General features: G+C 60.9%; 3 protein-coding genes across 3 annotated transcripts; 1 reads left to right on the plus strand and 2 right to left on the minus strand.

The window, feature by feature from the left end:
* Positions 1–57: 57 nt before the first annotated feature.
* On the plus strand, positions 58–5,257 carry F751_6370 (putative membrane protein C2G11.09; the record flags this gene model as incomplete). Its single annotated transcript, XM_011403345.1, has 15 exons — positions 58–148; positions 289–457; positions 629–698; positions 848–917; positions 1,086–1,200; positions 1,411–1,477; positions 1,642–2,094; positions 2,225–2,691; positions 2,958–3,308; positions 3,537–3,662; positions 3,921–4,033; positions 4,124–4,296; positions 4,449–4,606; positions 4,755–4,877; positions 5,071–5,257. 15 exons carry the CDS (start codon positions 58–60, stop codon positions 5,255–5,257), a joined length of 2,733 nt encoding a protein of 910 aa, XP_011401647.1.
* A 250-nt stretch (positions 5,258–5,507) lies between these two features.
* On the minus strand, positions 5,508–8,355 carry F751_6371 (Phosphatidylserine synthase 2; the record flags this gene model as incomplete). The annotated part of the gene is made up of 10 exons (XM_011403346.1): positions 5,508–5,646; positions 5,796–5,926; positions 6,097–6,237; positions 6,426–6,592; positions 6,861–6,979; positions 7,097–7,200; positions 7,444–7,536; positions 7,673–7,821; positions 7,997–8,128; positions 8,241–8,355. 10 exons carry the CDS (start codon positions 8,353–8,355, stop codon positions 5,508–5,510), a joined length of 1,290 nt encoding a protein of 429 aa, XP_011401648.1.
* Positions 8,356–8,825: 470 nt separating this feature from the next.
* Positions 8,826–12,641, minus strand: F751_6372 (Glutamate decarboxylase; the record flags this gene model as incomplete). Its single annotated transcript, XM_011403347.1, has 14 exons — positions 8,826–8,915; positions 9,051–9,116; positions 9,329–9,473; positions 9,605–9,789; positions 10,008–10,100; positions 10,448–10,469; positions 10,721–10,865; positions 10,996–11,067; positions 11,227–11,333; positions 11,502–11,744; positions 11,996–12,100; positions 12,188–12,265; positions 12,423–12,445; positions 12,543–12,641. The coding sequence occupies 14 exons, from the start codon at positions 12,639–12,641 to the stop codon at positions 8,826–8,828; spliced, it is 1,473 nt and encodes a 490-aa protein (XP_011401649.1).
* Positions 12,642–15,417: the final 2,776 nt, after the last annotated feature.

The following is a 15,417-nucleotide window of genomic DNA, read 5'->3' on the forward strand; positions in this document are numbered from 1 at the left end:
CCTCGAAACCCTGACTTGTAGAGTACAGGCCACATTTGGTGTCACGGGTGCGACAGCATGGCGTCGATCAGCTCCATTCTGGGGAATGGCACCGCCAACATTACCACCGACTGCACGGCCATATTCTGCTACCCGACGTCCAAGTCTGGTGAGCTCTGCCCATTGCATGACCACGACCCTTCAATACGCGATGTTTCGGGTGCAGGGGAACAAGGTGGCCCTCTCCATGCCCAAAGAGGCCAGGCTTCGGGTCTTAGGTGCCCCGCCGACCCACCCTGCCTGCCCCAGGCCAGAACATCGTGACGGGCCTCTACCTGGACCTGGCGCTGGGGGCCCTCTTCCTCATCGGTTTCGTGCTGTGGAGGGGGTCCTTTCCCATCTACCAGGCCCGCATGTACATTGCCAAGAAGCAGTGGCGCCCAGCGCTCATGCCACTGAAAGGGCACCGCCGGCTCTGGTGAGAGGGCAGACCTGGACTGCTTAGGTACTTGATGCCCCATGCTCGGCTTCCGAGGAGCGCTTGGTCTGCACGCATGTCACGCCGACTCCTTGGCATGCCGTCGTGTCGAATGCCCGCTGGGCTGTCCTGTGCATCCACTGGCATGCCGCTGGTCCTCTCTCCGTGCAGGTCTTGGCTCGTTCCTCCTTTCACAGTCAGTGATAGCGAGCTGCTGCGCCAGGCCGGACTGGATGCTGTGGTGGGTGGAGAGGGCGCCGTGGGTCTAGGAGCGTAAGACTTGTCGCCAGCGTGAGATCACCGTGCGCGAGACTGGAGTGCTGCACACACAGAGGTACCTCCATGTCACTCCCTCCCCCCACTGCACCCTTTCCAAAACGCTCCTCGCAGGCCTCCCTGCGCATCATTGAGTACGGCATTCTGGTCCTGGCCCCCCTGACCGTGCTGGGAGTGGCAGTGTGTGAGTTGCAGGGGGGGTGGAGGTGTGGGCGACGCAGGGTCGAGTGGGTCAACCAACGCGAGGCGCTGGGATGCCTGCTGTTTGCCGACCCCTCGCTCCACAGCATGCCAAGACGCCGCCACCTGCCCCCACAAGCCCCTGACACAGCATGCATCCCACTCTGCGCAGTGATCCCCGTGAACTACACCAACTCTGCCAGCGAGATCGTGTCAGGGTCGCGGCTGGACTCCGCCTTCCTGCGCATGACCATGAGCAACATCCCCAAGGATTCTGGCAGGCTCTGGTAAGTGAGGAAGGGAAGAAGGGCTTGATTCCCGGTGCACAGTCTCCACCCCACGGCAGTGGTGTGAAAGGATGGATGGAATGGGTGGGCAGTGCACCCGCGACCCGCTGGTGGATGCCATCCAGTCGATGGAACCTGTCCACACTCCAACGGCCTCATGGCCACTCCATTGCTGCCTGGCTGACGGGCCCCATGCGTTCCCCGTCACAGGGTGCCCTTTGTTTACGTCATCCTCTTTGTGGCCTGGGCCTCCTTCCTCCTCGTCCGCTACCACAAGGTGAGGATCGGGTGCATTGCATGGCCGTAAAGTGGCAGACTACCTGGTCGCACATGTTGATGACATGCTGATATCATGAACCAGGGCCCGCCACCTCCCTTGGCGGTGTGTGCCATGCACCTCCCAGTCCACGCCTCATCCCCCCTTTCCACCACACTCCCCAGGCGCACCTGAGCCTGGCCATGTGGCACGAGTTCCACCCCGAGTCGGAGGTGGTCAAGGGCCACAGCAGCCAGGAGGAGGCCGGCGACTCGCCCGTGGGCAACGGGTCGGCGGCACCCCCGCCGGCCCCCGCCAGCTCTGATGCGTCGGCGGGCGGCGTGAGCGTGACCCTGGCGGACCCCGAGGCGGGCCTGCTGAGCCGGCGCACGGCCAGCCACATCGACTCGCGCGTCGTGCCCAGCGTGCTGCCGGGCGCACCGCCCGTGGCCCTGGGCGGGCCCGAGTGCGTGCTGACCGTGCGCGGCCAGCCGTACGGCGTGCCGCGCGTGGGGCGCTACGCGGTCCTGATCCTGGACGACGCGGAGGAGCGGTACCACTTCTCCGGCGAGGGCGTGCTGCCGGGCGTGTCGGTGCTGTCGCGGCGGCGCCGCGGCTGGCCCGCCAGCTACGCCGTGGTGGGCACCGAGGAGGAGGAGGGAGGGGGGGGAGGACGGCAGCCCCACGCACGGCGAGGGCGGCGAGGGCGGCGAGGACAAGGAAGCCGAGGACGGGCTGGCCTGGCGCCACGCCAACCGCCGCATGCAGTCCGCGGGCCGCGTGTTTGGTGAGGTGTTTGCCGACGACTTCGTGGCCGTGGTGCCCGTCTACGACTGCCGCGCCGTGGACAAGCTGCTGCACCGCCGCTTCGGCCTCGTGCGCCGGCTGGAGCGCAGCCGCGCCGCGCTGCAGGCGCACGAGGCAGGCGAGCCCGGGGACGGAGCGCCGGCGCCCACCCCGCGCCGGCGCAAGCGCCGGGACGCGCGTCTGGCAAAGCTGACTGCGGCCGCCACGCAGCTGGAGGACGAGCTGCGTGCCGTGCTGTTGGAGGTGGAAACCGCGAAACGGCGCACGCTGGAGCGCCCGCCCACGGGCCCCTTCTTCGCCGTGTTCCGCACGCAGGAGGCGGCGGCCTTCGCCGCGGGTGTGAACGTGAATCCGCCCGATCAGCACCTCATGCGCGTGCTGCCCTCGCCCGACCCCGCCGACATCAACTGGGTGGCCCTCCTCCGCGGGTGAGGGCTGGCTGGGGGGCAAATGGCGGGCAGCAAAGAGTGGGGTGTGTGCGTGGCGGGGCAGGCGTTCCAGCGTCTGGCTTGTTCGCTGGCTCGGCCCATCTGAGGGCATGGTGCTGACGGGGGGGAAAGAGAGCTCAGAGTCTGGGACGTGCACGAGTCTCTGCACCATGGTAGCGCTCCGTACATCCATGAAGCCTCTCACATAAACACGTACAGAATACAGCTCAGCACTCTGGTATTCCTCATGACCACCCACCTCTCAGGTGGAAGCAGCGCATGGTGCGCCCGCTGCTGGTCTTCCCTGTCATCATGGTCATCATGCTGTTCCCCATCGGCATTTTCACCGGCGCCTTCTCACAGCTCAGCACGGCCATCTGCGGCGTGCCTGCAGGGGACGCCGACCTCACCACCTACGCCACCTCCTGGTTCTGCTCCGATGAACGGTTGGCGCGCTTCCTGCGCAACCTGCTCACCGGCTTCCTGCCCTCCCTGCTGCTGTCGCTGTACCAGGTGCTGGTGCTGCCCCTCGCGTTCTACCTGGTGGCGCAGGCGGAGGCCACCAGCTTCAGCCTGGAGGACCTCGACTACCGCTGCGGCGAGCTCTTCTTCTACTGGTGCGCTGGGGTGGAGGGGAATGGAGGCGCCTGTTCCATCCAGGAAAAGGATGCGCAAACCCAGCAGAGAGACGGATCGCGGCTGCTGAGAGACTGCAACTGCTCCTGAAATAGGAAAGCAGCGAGGCAGCGAGCATCCCAGACATGGAGCCTTGCTCCAAAGGCCTTGCTTGCATGCCTTTGGGATAACTGCCCTCCTGCACCCCTCATAACTTCTCCACCCTGCAGGAACGTCTTCAACCTGTTCCTGGGAGCCCTGCTGGGGGGGTCCGTCCTGTCGAGCATCCAGACCTTTCTGGAGCGACCATCCAACATCTGGCCCCTCCTGGGCAATGCCATCCCCGCCTCTTCCAAGTGCGACAAAGTCCGGGCCTGGGTATGGGGGAGCCGACTGCACCCCTGCTTCATGTGGGGCTTCGTGTGTGTTGGTGTGCATGGCAAGGGGCCTGATGGCGGCGGCAGGGCTGCAGGGGATTGCTGCAAGCTGCTTGACCTGCACAGCACATTCGTTGCCTGGGCAACGTCTACATCCCCCTTGCCGCGGTCTTGCTGAACTGTGCAGATGCCAGCCCTGTCCCCACACCTCCCCTTTCTCTCCACCATCCATCGCAGCTTCTTTGTCCTGTATGTGATGTTCCGGGGATTTGCCCTGGTGCCCTTTCGTCTCTTCTGGCCTGCAGCCTCGGTGTTTGTGTTCATCCTCAAGTGGCTCCGCATCATCTCATGTGAGTTACTGCGGGTGATGCCTCTGGCTCTCTCCTGGCCTGGGTGCCCACTGCGACCTAATGCCATTTCATCACTGAGCCTGGGCTCAGATGGTTATGGAGGCATGCCCACCGGTGAATCCCATGCCTCTGCTGCGCTGACCAAGGATATCGCTTGCCCCGCCGCCACAGGGGCCAAGGTTCCCATCGACAAGGCCATGGAAATCCCAGCCCGGAACCTGCGCTACAGCCGGGACATCGGCGTCATTGTCATGGCCATCTACGTGAGAGGGGGGGGCTTAAGGGAGTGGCTTGCATCCCTTTCGTCTCTCGTTCAGGAGGACAGGTGGCCAGAGCTGCCAGCCCCATATTCTGCCGCTGCGCCGCGCTCCCCCACCTCCCTTCCCCTCATCTCCAAGCTCATCGTCCCTCGCAGGTGGCGGTGTTTGCGTACGCCCCCATCACCCCCTTCATCCTCCCGTTTGGGCTGATCTACTTCAGCCTGATGTGGATCGTGTGGAGGTACCAGGCCCTGTATGTGTACGAGAGCGTGACAAATGCCCAGGGCCGCATCTGGCCCTACTTTGCCCATAGGTGGGCGTCTTTGTGTTGGTGGGAGACTTGATGGTTGCAGTATGTTGCTGGGTTTCGCTGCACGTTCAGTGCATAGTGTGTTCACCAACACCTCACCCAGTTCCTACCCAGACCTTCCAAAACCCATTCCTCCTTTCTCCTCCCTAAGGCTGGTGGCATGCCTGCTCATCCAGGTCATCTTCACCTCGGCCATGTTCATCGTCAAGGGGGGCTACGTCCAGGCAGGCATCTTGCTCGCAGTGCTCAGCCTCTCCCTCTACGGCCTGCGAAGGTGACGCCAGCGCGTGTTGGAGAGCCATGGTTGAGGGTCTTCCAGATGCAGTGGCCATGTGGATGGTTGGTTGTCTCATGCTGTTTGCAACCCTAACGCCTTTCTATGACCACTTTGCTGCCAGTTGCACCATCAGCACCCCGACTTCCCTGCCCTGCATCAAGCATCGGACCTCGACCCACCACACTCACAGATACCTCAAGCTGCTGGATCGCAAGGGAGGCATCCAGACCCTGCGGAGCAAGCACTTGGCCGGGCGAGTCGATCCGCCCCTGGACCTCTTCACCGCCCCGCCGCTGAGGAGCGACGCCGACTCGGTGTGGTACCCAGAGTGGGGCAAGGCGTGGCAGTACTGGGGCGTGCCCCGGTATGGCTTTTAGACGTTGTCTCTTGGATCTTTTGGCAGCAGGACATGCACCTTGCATCTTTTTCTCCCCCAACGCTCCTGGAACATGTGCCAGCCCAGGCCCTTCTGACGCTGATCCGCACCACATGACAGCATTGATCTTGGACAGCCGCCCAGGCTGAGCTGTGATATGACAGCATGCTCACAGAGTTGCGACCTCCCTTGCCACCCTGACACCCCTGTAACAGCTTCATTTCCCCAGGCAGACGACAGCTCAAGGCTCCTCAGGCCGCCTTGGCCTTTGTGCCTGCGTGCTGCCTCGAGTAGTACCGCAGCGACCACACCGTGAACAGGGTGAGGCCGCAGGCGGCCGCCAGGCCCCACCCGATCAGGATGTGCGTGGGCCAGGGTGCCGGGAACATGCTGCGTCGTGGGAATGGAAAGGAGGGCACATGTGGAGGGGGGTGAACGCCCGACCGAGACATCCCCTGCACAGGCTCCCGCACCAGGCGTGCCAGCCCGGCATCCACCGCCGCACAGCACTTCCCCTCCCTCCTCTCCTCCACACACACCCCTTGCCAAACTTGATGGAGACCAGGGTTTCCACCAGGGCCAGGGCGAGACCCAGCCACGCAAAGGCTCCCAGCTTCAGCATGTCGGCTCCCTGGGGAGAGCCAGACGCCTCGATGTACTCATAACACTCCTGTGCATCCATGGAACGTAGGGCCGGTGAGCGAATGTGGTGACTGTAGAACAGGGCCCTGGCATGACCCCTGCATGCTTCCTTCATGACACCTTGCGCTCCTTTCACCCCCCCTCCCTCCGCCACCCCCTCAAACCCTCACGCGTCGGCCTGTGCGGCAAACCCCTCACCCGCATGCCAGGGAGTCCCACACCCAGGAGCAGGAACAGGCGGATGGGGTTAAGGGGGTTGGAGGGGGGGACCCACAGCACAAACTTGAGGAAGAAGTGGTTGACCTCAAAGAGCAGGAAGACGGCAATGGGGAAGAGGCACTGCGGGGGTTGGGGTGGGGAGAGAGAGGATGAAGGGGTGTGGAGCAGTGCATATCCGTTCAGGGTGCCACAGCACTTGGAGCAGCTTGTGCCAGCCACACCACATAATCCAGAAGTGCAGCGGTTGCCCGCTCAATGCCGCGTGCCCTCCCGCCTGCGGCCCCTCCGCGGAATCCCAAAGCACCTACCTGGAGGCAGCGCTTGGGGCTGGCAAACGCCTGCCACTTCAGGTTTGAAAAGGACTTGGGCGTGAACTGGAGCAGGGATCGGCGGGCCTTGGCCAGGAGGGAAGGCTGCTGGCTCATCCCCCTCCAGTCATACTCCTTGCTGTCAAAGTAGCTGATGGACCACATGCCTGAAAGTGTGATTGGCGAACAACACGGCACACATAATTTGATGCCACGGTGCCATGAGCTGTTTCTAGGACATAGCTCTGTCCCAGTGAGAACCCATGAACATCTGTAAGGGTAGTCCCTGTGCCGCGCCAACTGCTCGGTGGAAACATTCGCGATTGTTTCGAAATCCCTGGCGCAGTGCACGTCATTGACAGTGGTCCATCCTCTATTGGCCCTTCCACTACCGGGAACACACAGCAAGTCCCCCTAGCCCCCACCCGAACCCACCCAGAGCAATGCCGAGGTTGTTGCAGATGGCTACGTCCAGAATCCAGCTGTCCCACCAGCACTCGTTGAAGTTTGGGAGCCAGTGCTGGAAGGTGACCTCCATCAACTCAAACCCAATGCTGCCGCAGCAGGGGTAGTGCAGCGATTGCCATGAGATGTGTGGCAATACTTCTGGCAGGGTCAAGGAGTCGTAGCACATCACTCTTTCCCCCACATTTCCATCCTGCCCTGCCTACCTGATGATCCAGAGCATCGTGCGGTCACGGAGCATGAGGGTCTTGCCCCACCATCCAAGGATGTGGGCCACGACAAACTCATCAAACACGGTGTCGTTAATGACCTGGAGGAAGGAGGGTGCGATCGAGGAAAGGCGTTTGTAGGCAGGGGAAGAACGCCATCGGGTGAGCTCTAAACTCAAATCAAAACAGGCACAGCGTCTACTGGCGGCCCCTTGGGTTCAGTTTCCTTGTCTTCTCACGCTGCCAAGCATGCATGACACCGGACTCTCGCCAGTTTCACTCGGTGGGCTCGAATCAGCCGGAAGCTGGGCCCCACACCCACCATGGCAGCACACTGGGCGCACCTCCCAGTTAATGCCCTGGCCTGGTTTATAGAGGGCGCAGTCGGTGCCATAGTGTCTCTCATCGAGCTCTACCCCCAGCTCGGGGTAGAGGTGCTGGACAGATCATGGTTGGGGATGCCAGGAGTGGAAATAGACGGAGGATCTACTCTTCAGGCAGAGGTTGCCACCCATACCGTCCAGATCCCACACGGCGCTGCACAGAGCAACACTCCAAGGATCCTCCCTGTACCTTGAGGGTTTGCCTGGCCCCATCAGCAGACTGGAAGAGCAGGTACACCATGAAGAGGGTGTAGCACGTCACGAGCCCAAATACAAAGCGCCAGAAGGCAGGGTGGGGGCGGATCATCTTGGTGTCGGGGCCTTGGACCGTAGAAATGACTGCAGCATTGGGGGACCGGGGTCCAGGAGACTCAGAAGAGGGAGTGGCAACCGCAGGGCAGAGAGTGTGCGTCGGGGGCGTTTGCCAGGCACAGAAGCACCAAGTGAATACCCAGCAAGCCAGACACTCTTGCTCCTCTCATGCCCGCGTCAGGCACCAGTGCAACCGGCGCACTCAGAAAGGCGTACACCACAGCCCAGATCCCATTCTTGGCATGCTGGTAGTCCAGCGAAGCAGCGGTGGCCGGGTCAGACGGGGTGTCAGGGGGATTGAAGGGCCTGGCCCATGCGATCAGGCCAACAATGGCTGCATGGGGAATCGAAGGGCCAGGGATTTGTCTTGTGGCAGGTGATCAGCCGAGGTGCATTGCCAGCCGACCTCCTTTGATTGCACAGACAAGATTTCCCTGGCCCCTCACCGGCTAGGAGCACGGTCAGGGTGTGCGGGCTGTACAGGAACTTTGTGCTGGGATCCAGGACCTCGGCTTCATCCTGGCTGCCGCCTCTCGCCGCGACGGAGCGGGTCTGAACCATTGTAGCCCCCTCGGAGAAGCACCCGCGGATCCCTCCCCCGCCCGGCAAACGGGGTGAGTTCCGTGGGGGACTGAACGGCAGCACAGTGCCCTGCACAAGGGATCAACGATGTAATTCAACTGATATATATACAGCTCAGTCTATTGCGCCATGGTGCACAGACCGAAGGACGATATCGTAGTGGCCATCGGAATCGTTCGGGCATATGCCTTGTCGCGCCCAGGCCACATCCGGAGGGCAGCTGACGCCGTCCCCCCTCCAGTACGGCGACTGATCGTCATCCCAATTACCGAAGTGATATGCAATTTCACAATACCATGCAATATAATGTTGATGGAGAAGCTTGAAAATTAGACATAGAAGGGGTTGCAGCGTAGAGTCTCAGTGACAAGATACTGCTGGCAGGCTGGTATGAGATTGAAGTCATCAACAATGCACCGACATATGAACCACCTCCTCCTGCCCCATACTCAGCAGGGCCTGACCACCGTGAAATCATCCGAGTTGAAAGTCGACGAGTCCAGACGCTCCAGTGAAAGCTTCTTCTGCATTCTTTCGGCCTGCACACGTGAAAGGAACGGTAGATCATGAGAACATTACACCCGGCAAAGTGACTCACCTTCCCCTTTATGTCGGTGGTCTCTGCAATATGTGACCTTCTATTCCAACCTGGGTCCTCACCACTGATTACTCACCATCTCTGCCGTGAAGATGAAGTGCGTATCAAGCCACCTGATTGCATTCTTAAGATCAATGATGAGCTGCAGGATTGGGGATCGAGAATGAGATCAGAAGTGTTGGAGATTAATCTACCAAACAGTCAGGAAGGTACCTCAAGTTGGCCGGTCAGATTTGAGCATTCCGACTCGCAGACACATCCCCCACATCTACAGGCAACAATTGGGCAACTCCTTTACTGCTTGCATAGGGAGGGCACCGCCAAGATCGTGTTGAGCCCCAAAACTGCCCATACCTGGTCTGCCATCTGCACGCTCATGTCCTCCCGGATGGTGATCCTCATCAGCTTGATGTTCTCCGCATTCGGGCACATGGTGTAGGCGGGCAGCACCCAGCCCCTCATTCGTAAACGATCAGCCAGGTCAAACTCGTCGTACATCCTGGGAGGGGTGAAGGTGGGCTGCATGGAACGACATCCTTTGGAGTCAAGGGGCATAATGAAGCCCCTCCAGCAAATATGTCATCTGGCTCAACAGTCTTGCGAGGTTTGCACTCTGCAGGTCCTGCACACCTGTGGTGCGGCTTGCCATCGGAGCCGGTGAGAGTTGTCAGCCGGAAGGCGACCACGGGGACGCCGACCTCGGGAGAGAGGATCTCAAAGTGCTCCGTCAGCTGGATGGCGCGACGCAGGCGCTTCCTCACCACCTCCAGGTTCAGGAAGATCTTCCGGTACCCGCCAAATCCCAGGCGCAGGAACTGCGGACAGTGCCGGGGACACTCTTTGAGAGATTGGGGTCCGAGCACGGGCTAGTTGAGAGTGGTAGGAGGGCAGGTGTGTTGCGCTCTAATACAAGCATGTGGGACTCCCTGTGGCCCACTCAGCCCCACGGGGGAGACCAAGACAGCCCTCCTCCCCCCCTTGGCCCCCCTTGCCAGCGAGACCGAGCCCACCACCACCACCTAGAACTACAAACCTGGTAGTACTGGCCAATGATCTGGGAGGCGCCCTTGGAAAAATTTAGGGTGATGGACCTCTCTGTTGAGCCCAGGTAGTTCTCCATGAATACCTGAGATAAAAGTAGTGGGTGAGAGGAGAAGGCGTGATGCAGGGTGGCAAGGTTCCTTGCACCACAGGTACCAAGATTGAAGGAGCCTCGCTTGACCAGGTGTGCCATACTAGATTTGCAAACAGTCAAGGGTACAACGCGGCGATCTTCTGTGTAGCACCCTAAGAGTATACCTCTCGGTACTCTCTCAAGGTCCTCGGTGCATGCATTACTCTCAACCTTTGACCAACACTTCTGGTCCGATTCCCCAAGAACGTCACCTTTCCCCAAAATCCCGACGGCCACAGCACAATACGCACCAGCTCAGGTGGAAGATGGTCTGCGTCGCGCCAAAGTACCCAGCCCACCCCAGGATAGACCAGGCCATACCTGTTGGTGCGGGCATTTGGTGCAGGAGGTGAAGGAGAACAGAGGCGCAGCCAGGCGTAAGGCATGCTGCCATGTGGCCCATGGGCAGAAACGGCAAAATCATGCAAGGGCTGCTACAGAGGTCTCGTCCTCTACTCAATATATCATCTTCACGATTCAGGCCCGCTCAGCGATAGATCGCAGCACTCGACACCCTGCTGCACCCTCGTCCTCCCCACCAAAAGCAGGCTCAGCATGCAGGGCACACGCACTTGTGCCCCGAGACGTTGATGGACGCGACATTGGACAGCCTGAAGTCCCACTCCAGGTCGGGGTAGATGAACGGCGCGATGAAGCCTCCACTGGCGGCGTCCACGTGGATCTTGACCCCCCAGCCGTTCTTGGCGTTCACGCGGTCTGGGGACGTGCAGTCAAGAGTGAGGCGGAGCGTGAGCAGCCGTTGAATGTGTCAGGGGGGCGTACTGGGATTACCACTGCCCTCCACACAGCACAGCCAGCACCTGCCCCGCCCCACCCTGCCACTCACCAACCATCGCGTCGATGGCCTGGACATCCTCAAACTCGCCAGTGAAGGTGGTGCCCAGCACGGCTGCCACACCTGGGGGGATGAAAGGAAGGGGGCAGCGGCATTCTCGCTGAGTCTCAGGCGCCGTCGCGGCGTGCACACCCATGCATGCACAGTCCGTACGGGATGCAGCCGGCGGTTCCAGCCGCCGCACACCCAACCCCAAACCTAAGTTCCACAGGGCCCACCCACCAATGGTGTTCTCGTCGATCAGCGGCTCCAGCAGCTCCGCAGTTGCGCAGTACCGCCCCTCCTCGGCGTACACGTACCGCTCTTCCACATCAAAGTAGCGGCAGAATCTGAGGGTGGGGTGAGTAGAAAGGGTCGGGGCATCAAGAGCCCGGCAGTAGTGCATCCAAGTGGGACAATCGCGCGCCCACCCCGTAATATCCCCCCCTCCCCAATTCCCCTCCCCTTCCCTGCCCATCTGGAGCACCTCCCCTCCTCCCCCCCCGAATACAGCTTACTTCTCCCAGCAGACATGCGTCTCGCGACCCATAACCAGGTTGGGGCGGGAAGTGTCCAGGCCCTTGGCCTTGCGCCGTGTCTGCCACGCTTTCTTCAGTGCCAGCGCGCCCAGCATGATGGCCTCCGAGGACCCGACCGTGGCGGTGCCCACGGGGTCGCCGCGACCCTCCTCCCCGGCCACGGAGGGCGCGTGGTACAGCTTGGCCAGGATGGAGACGCAGCGGTTCTGGATCTCCGTGGAACTGCAAGGATGAGGGGTTGGCGCGGAGAGGCCTGATGTTGATATGTTCCGTGCTGGATAGGGCGAGCGGGTGTGTACAAGGCCATGGCTTACGCGAGGGGAAACACAGGTTGAGGCTTGCATGGGAAGAGATCGCTGCATCTACCCAGGAATGCACCAGGCACCCAAATGGGCGGGTTGATCATGCGCATCTGGTCAGACACGCTCACCTCAATACTTTCCAACCAGTGTTCACAACCCACCCCTCCTCACCTGGGGTACTCGTCTGTGTCGACGTAGTTGACGTCCAGGGCATCCTGCATCAGATCCCGGGCCTCTGGCTCCATCCACGTCGTCACAAAGGACGCCAAGTTCAGCCTGGAGCGCAGGGTGCAAGGTGGGGGAGCGTATGGGCACGAGAAGCTGCCAAATGACACCCAGAAGCGCAGCCGCTCGCCAACCTACTTGGGCGTGGCATCCAGGGCCCTCACATCCTTGATCAGCTGGTAGCACACATGGGCCGGCACCCCGTATTCGGAGAGCCTGTGGCGTGCCGGGGAGGGGCCGGAGGGGGATGGGGTCCACCAAGCTGCCCGAGGTATCGGAATGCTTACGGTGCATGGCACAACCCTTCGCCAGCCCGGCTTTCGACATATGCATGTAATGTCGGTTTGAAATGAGTTTACATTCACACACTCACTGGTAACGGGGCAGGGGCTCCGCCTGTCAGAGGGGGGACAAGGTCGTGTGGTTAAAGTATGGAGACGACTGCGCGCACTCCTGCTCCCTCGCCCATCATCGCACCACCATGCAGGCTCACCACGTAGCGAGAAGCAAAAGTACTCTCGATGAAGTCCGAAACGTTGCCCTCCACATGCTCCTGTCCGTAGGTCGGACTCCTCTCGTCGCGGGTTAGCATTGCACCGACCGGACTTGGACCCGAGAAACGATACCTTACCGAGGTTTGAGTGTGAAAAACGTGTTTGATGTGAGAACCTTACAAGTTGTGGTTAAAATTTGGTTAAACCTGGAGGATGCGGTGCCTACAAACAACTCGCGAGGATCTCCAAGATGCTTTCCTCTCGGGCCAAGTTGAGGAAGCTGCCGTCATCGCCCCACCGGCAACCCTGGCTCGCCCTTGTGGCAAGTGCCGTCCCAGTCCCACCCAGAGTCCGAGCCTTATCAGGTGGACCCCAGCGAGGTGGACGGCTGCTCCTGCTCTGATTCCTGCATGGATAAGCCATGCAAACACATCATCAATGTCAGGCGCAAGCGGTGTCCAGACCTTGCCGACCACCACCTCAAGTGTTTCTTGGAATCCAAACTGGGTACCTTTGAGGGTGGCCTCCACCGCATGTTGACAGCTGTGCGGGAGGACAAGGCGGCAGCAGCAAAGAGAAGTAAGCTGCGAGATGCGCATAGCGTTGCTGTTGCAGCAAAGTGCCGTCTGAGTCTTCATCCCTGTGTCACACGGTCACTCCAGTGCTATTCACCCACACCAAGCCATTGAGGCAATCAACAATCCACTCACTGACACAGGCATCAGCGTGGCATCCAAGGCCGGCACCGGCAGGAGGCGCGGCAAGGAGCCGGTGCCAATGGCAGACCCCCTCACTGATACCTGGCCTGACCTGGCCTCAGCATCCGCGGAGCCTGACACTCAGCGACTGGACAGTGCCACCGGCCCACACCTTGTGGACAGAAGCAGCGCACCTGCACCACCGGTGAGCCTCCCAGGCAACCCGGCTCCTTCACCCGAGAGCGATCCAGGGCTCAAGGAAGCAGTCCAGAGGCTGGCGACCAGGATCAAACTGATTGCGGAAGAGGGAGTGCGTGCGAAGCACGGAGCACTCTACAAGTACCTTGTGGAAGCTGAAACACCTGTGCTGCCCGCTGATCGGCTGATACCATCCCCTCCGAGCAACAAATCAAGGCCAAAGCACACCGAATCCGCTCCCACCCTGAGAGGGGTGGTGGCAGGAGGCGGCAGACTGTTTCGACGGGCAAATTAAGGCCAAGGTGACCTTGTACCTGGTGTGATTCCCATGGTTATAAGCGACGAGCTTAGCAACCAGGCAGGGAGAGCGTGTGGGGGGCAGCAGTGCCTTCGGACGGGCAAGGGAGAGGAGAAGACCGCCCTCCCCTCCCACCCACCCCCACTTTGGGGTTCTTGCTGCCTCAACGGGCGGAGGCCCTGGGGACGACCACCTGACGCAGACAGTGCTCCATCTCCCTTGCTCTCGATACTTTACCACACAATGATATTTGAACACAGCAATCTGCCTTGGAGGGCGCGTCCACATCCCGACGGGACAGAGTCCCGCGAAGCTTCCAGAAACGACCAGGCCTGAGAAAGAGGCCTCGCAACCCGAGCAAGCATTCAAAGGCCTAGAGAGTGGTCAATTTTCAGATGGGTCAGGTGAAGTGGCGGTAAACACAGGGGCAGTGGGAACTCGTCCCGGGCGTGTGGGGAGGGGGGGGGGTCGGATAGGATTTAGGGTCTCACCAACGGCCGCGGTGGCAGTATTCTCGCATGCACATTCCGGTTCCTGATTTTCTCAACATCGTAAATAGGAGCAAAAGTCTCATGTATCGATCGAGGTGTCATATAAGGCACGTCTAGGGCGCTCCCCCTCTTCTGCACCGACGCCCCGCGTCTACACCATCGTAGTGTCCTGCCTCGCCTACCATCCACCTCCACCGCCGTGCCATCCGACTGTTATGTCTTGGTGAGTCCCGAGGTGAGCTGCGAGGTCGATATATCGGACTACCGCATATTACGATTGTCCTAGATTCGGTGGTTGCTGCATGGGTGGGATCCGAGTGCATCGATCACTTTAGGTATGCTCTTCCCATCGTCTTGCGGAAACATTTTGCAATTTTCTCTCGTCGAAGACCCTCAGCACCCCTTCCCACTGCATTCGACAGGAATGGCCGGGCTTTGTGGGCGGCTGCGTGGTGGCATGTGCCATTCACGCAGGAGCAGGTGGACTGGATCGTCGAACTCCGCCGGCGCATGCCGAAGAGGCCGAAGTGGGGTCTGTGGGAACATCATCCGCACCTCTGCCTGCCGCTGGCCAGGCGACTCCTCGCGGAGCGCGAAGGGCGACAGCCGGCCGCGCCAGCTCCCGCGCAGGCTCCAGAGAGCGCGCCACCAGGGCAGGTGGGCGAGGAGACGATGCAGCCCGACGCAAATCGCCCAGATGTGAGTGGTGAGGGACGACCGGGAATGCAGGACTGTGGAGATCTGTGGTGGTTTGACACGGTTACTTCCTTGCACCCTCGAGGTATCAACTAGGATTCAGACAGATAGGTAGCATGGCTATATGTGTAATCACCAGTCCCCCTCTTACCTACATGCACAGGTTGATGCCACTGCAGCGTCCACCATCGCCGCCAGGCTCCAGCGCCTGGTTGAAGACCGCGCGAAGCAGCACAAGTCCAACAAGGACGAGGGCATCCCCAGTAGGCGGCGGGGCCTTGGGAAGGCTCGACGGGCGGCACTGGCCAAGCGCAAGAAGGCTGCAGAGAAAGCAGCTGGCAGCCCTGCCAAGGGGGCTCAGAAGCCGCCGCCGACGACGCACATCGGGCGGCTGTTCAGCCTTCTGCCCTGCAGACAGGGCTTTGAGGCGGTGCACATCACCGGCACCCTGACGACGCTGGGAGCCCTCTTGCGGCGGCACGAGAAGTTCGAC

Source organism: Auxenochlorella protothecoides, assembly GCF_000733215.1.
Source record: "Auxenochlorella protothecoides strain 0710 unplaced genomic scaffold scaffold87, whole genome shotgun sequence".
NCBI lineage: Eukaryota > Viridiplantae > Chlorophyta > Trebouxiophyceae > Chlorellales > Chlorellaceae > Auxenochlorella > Auxenochlorella protothecoides.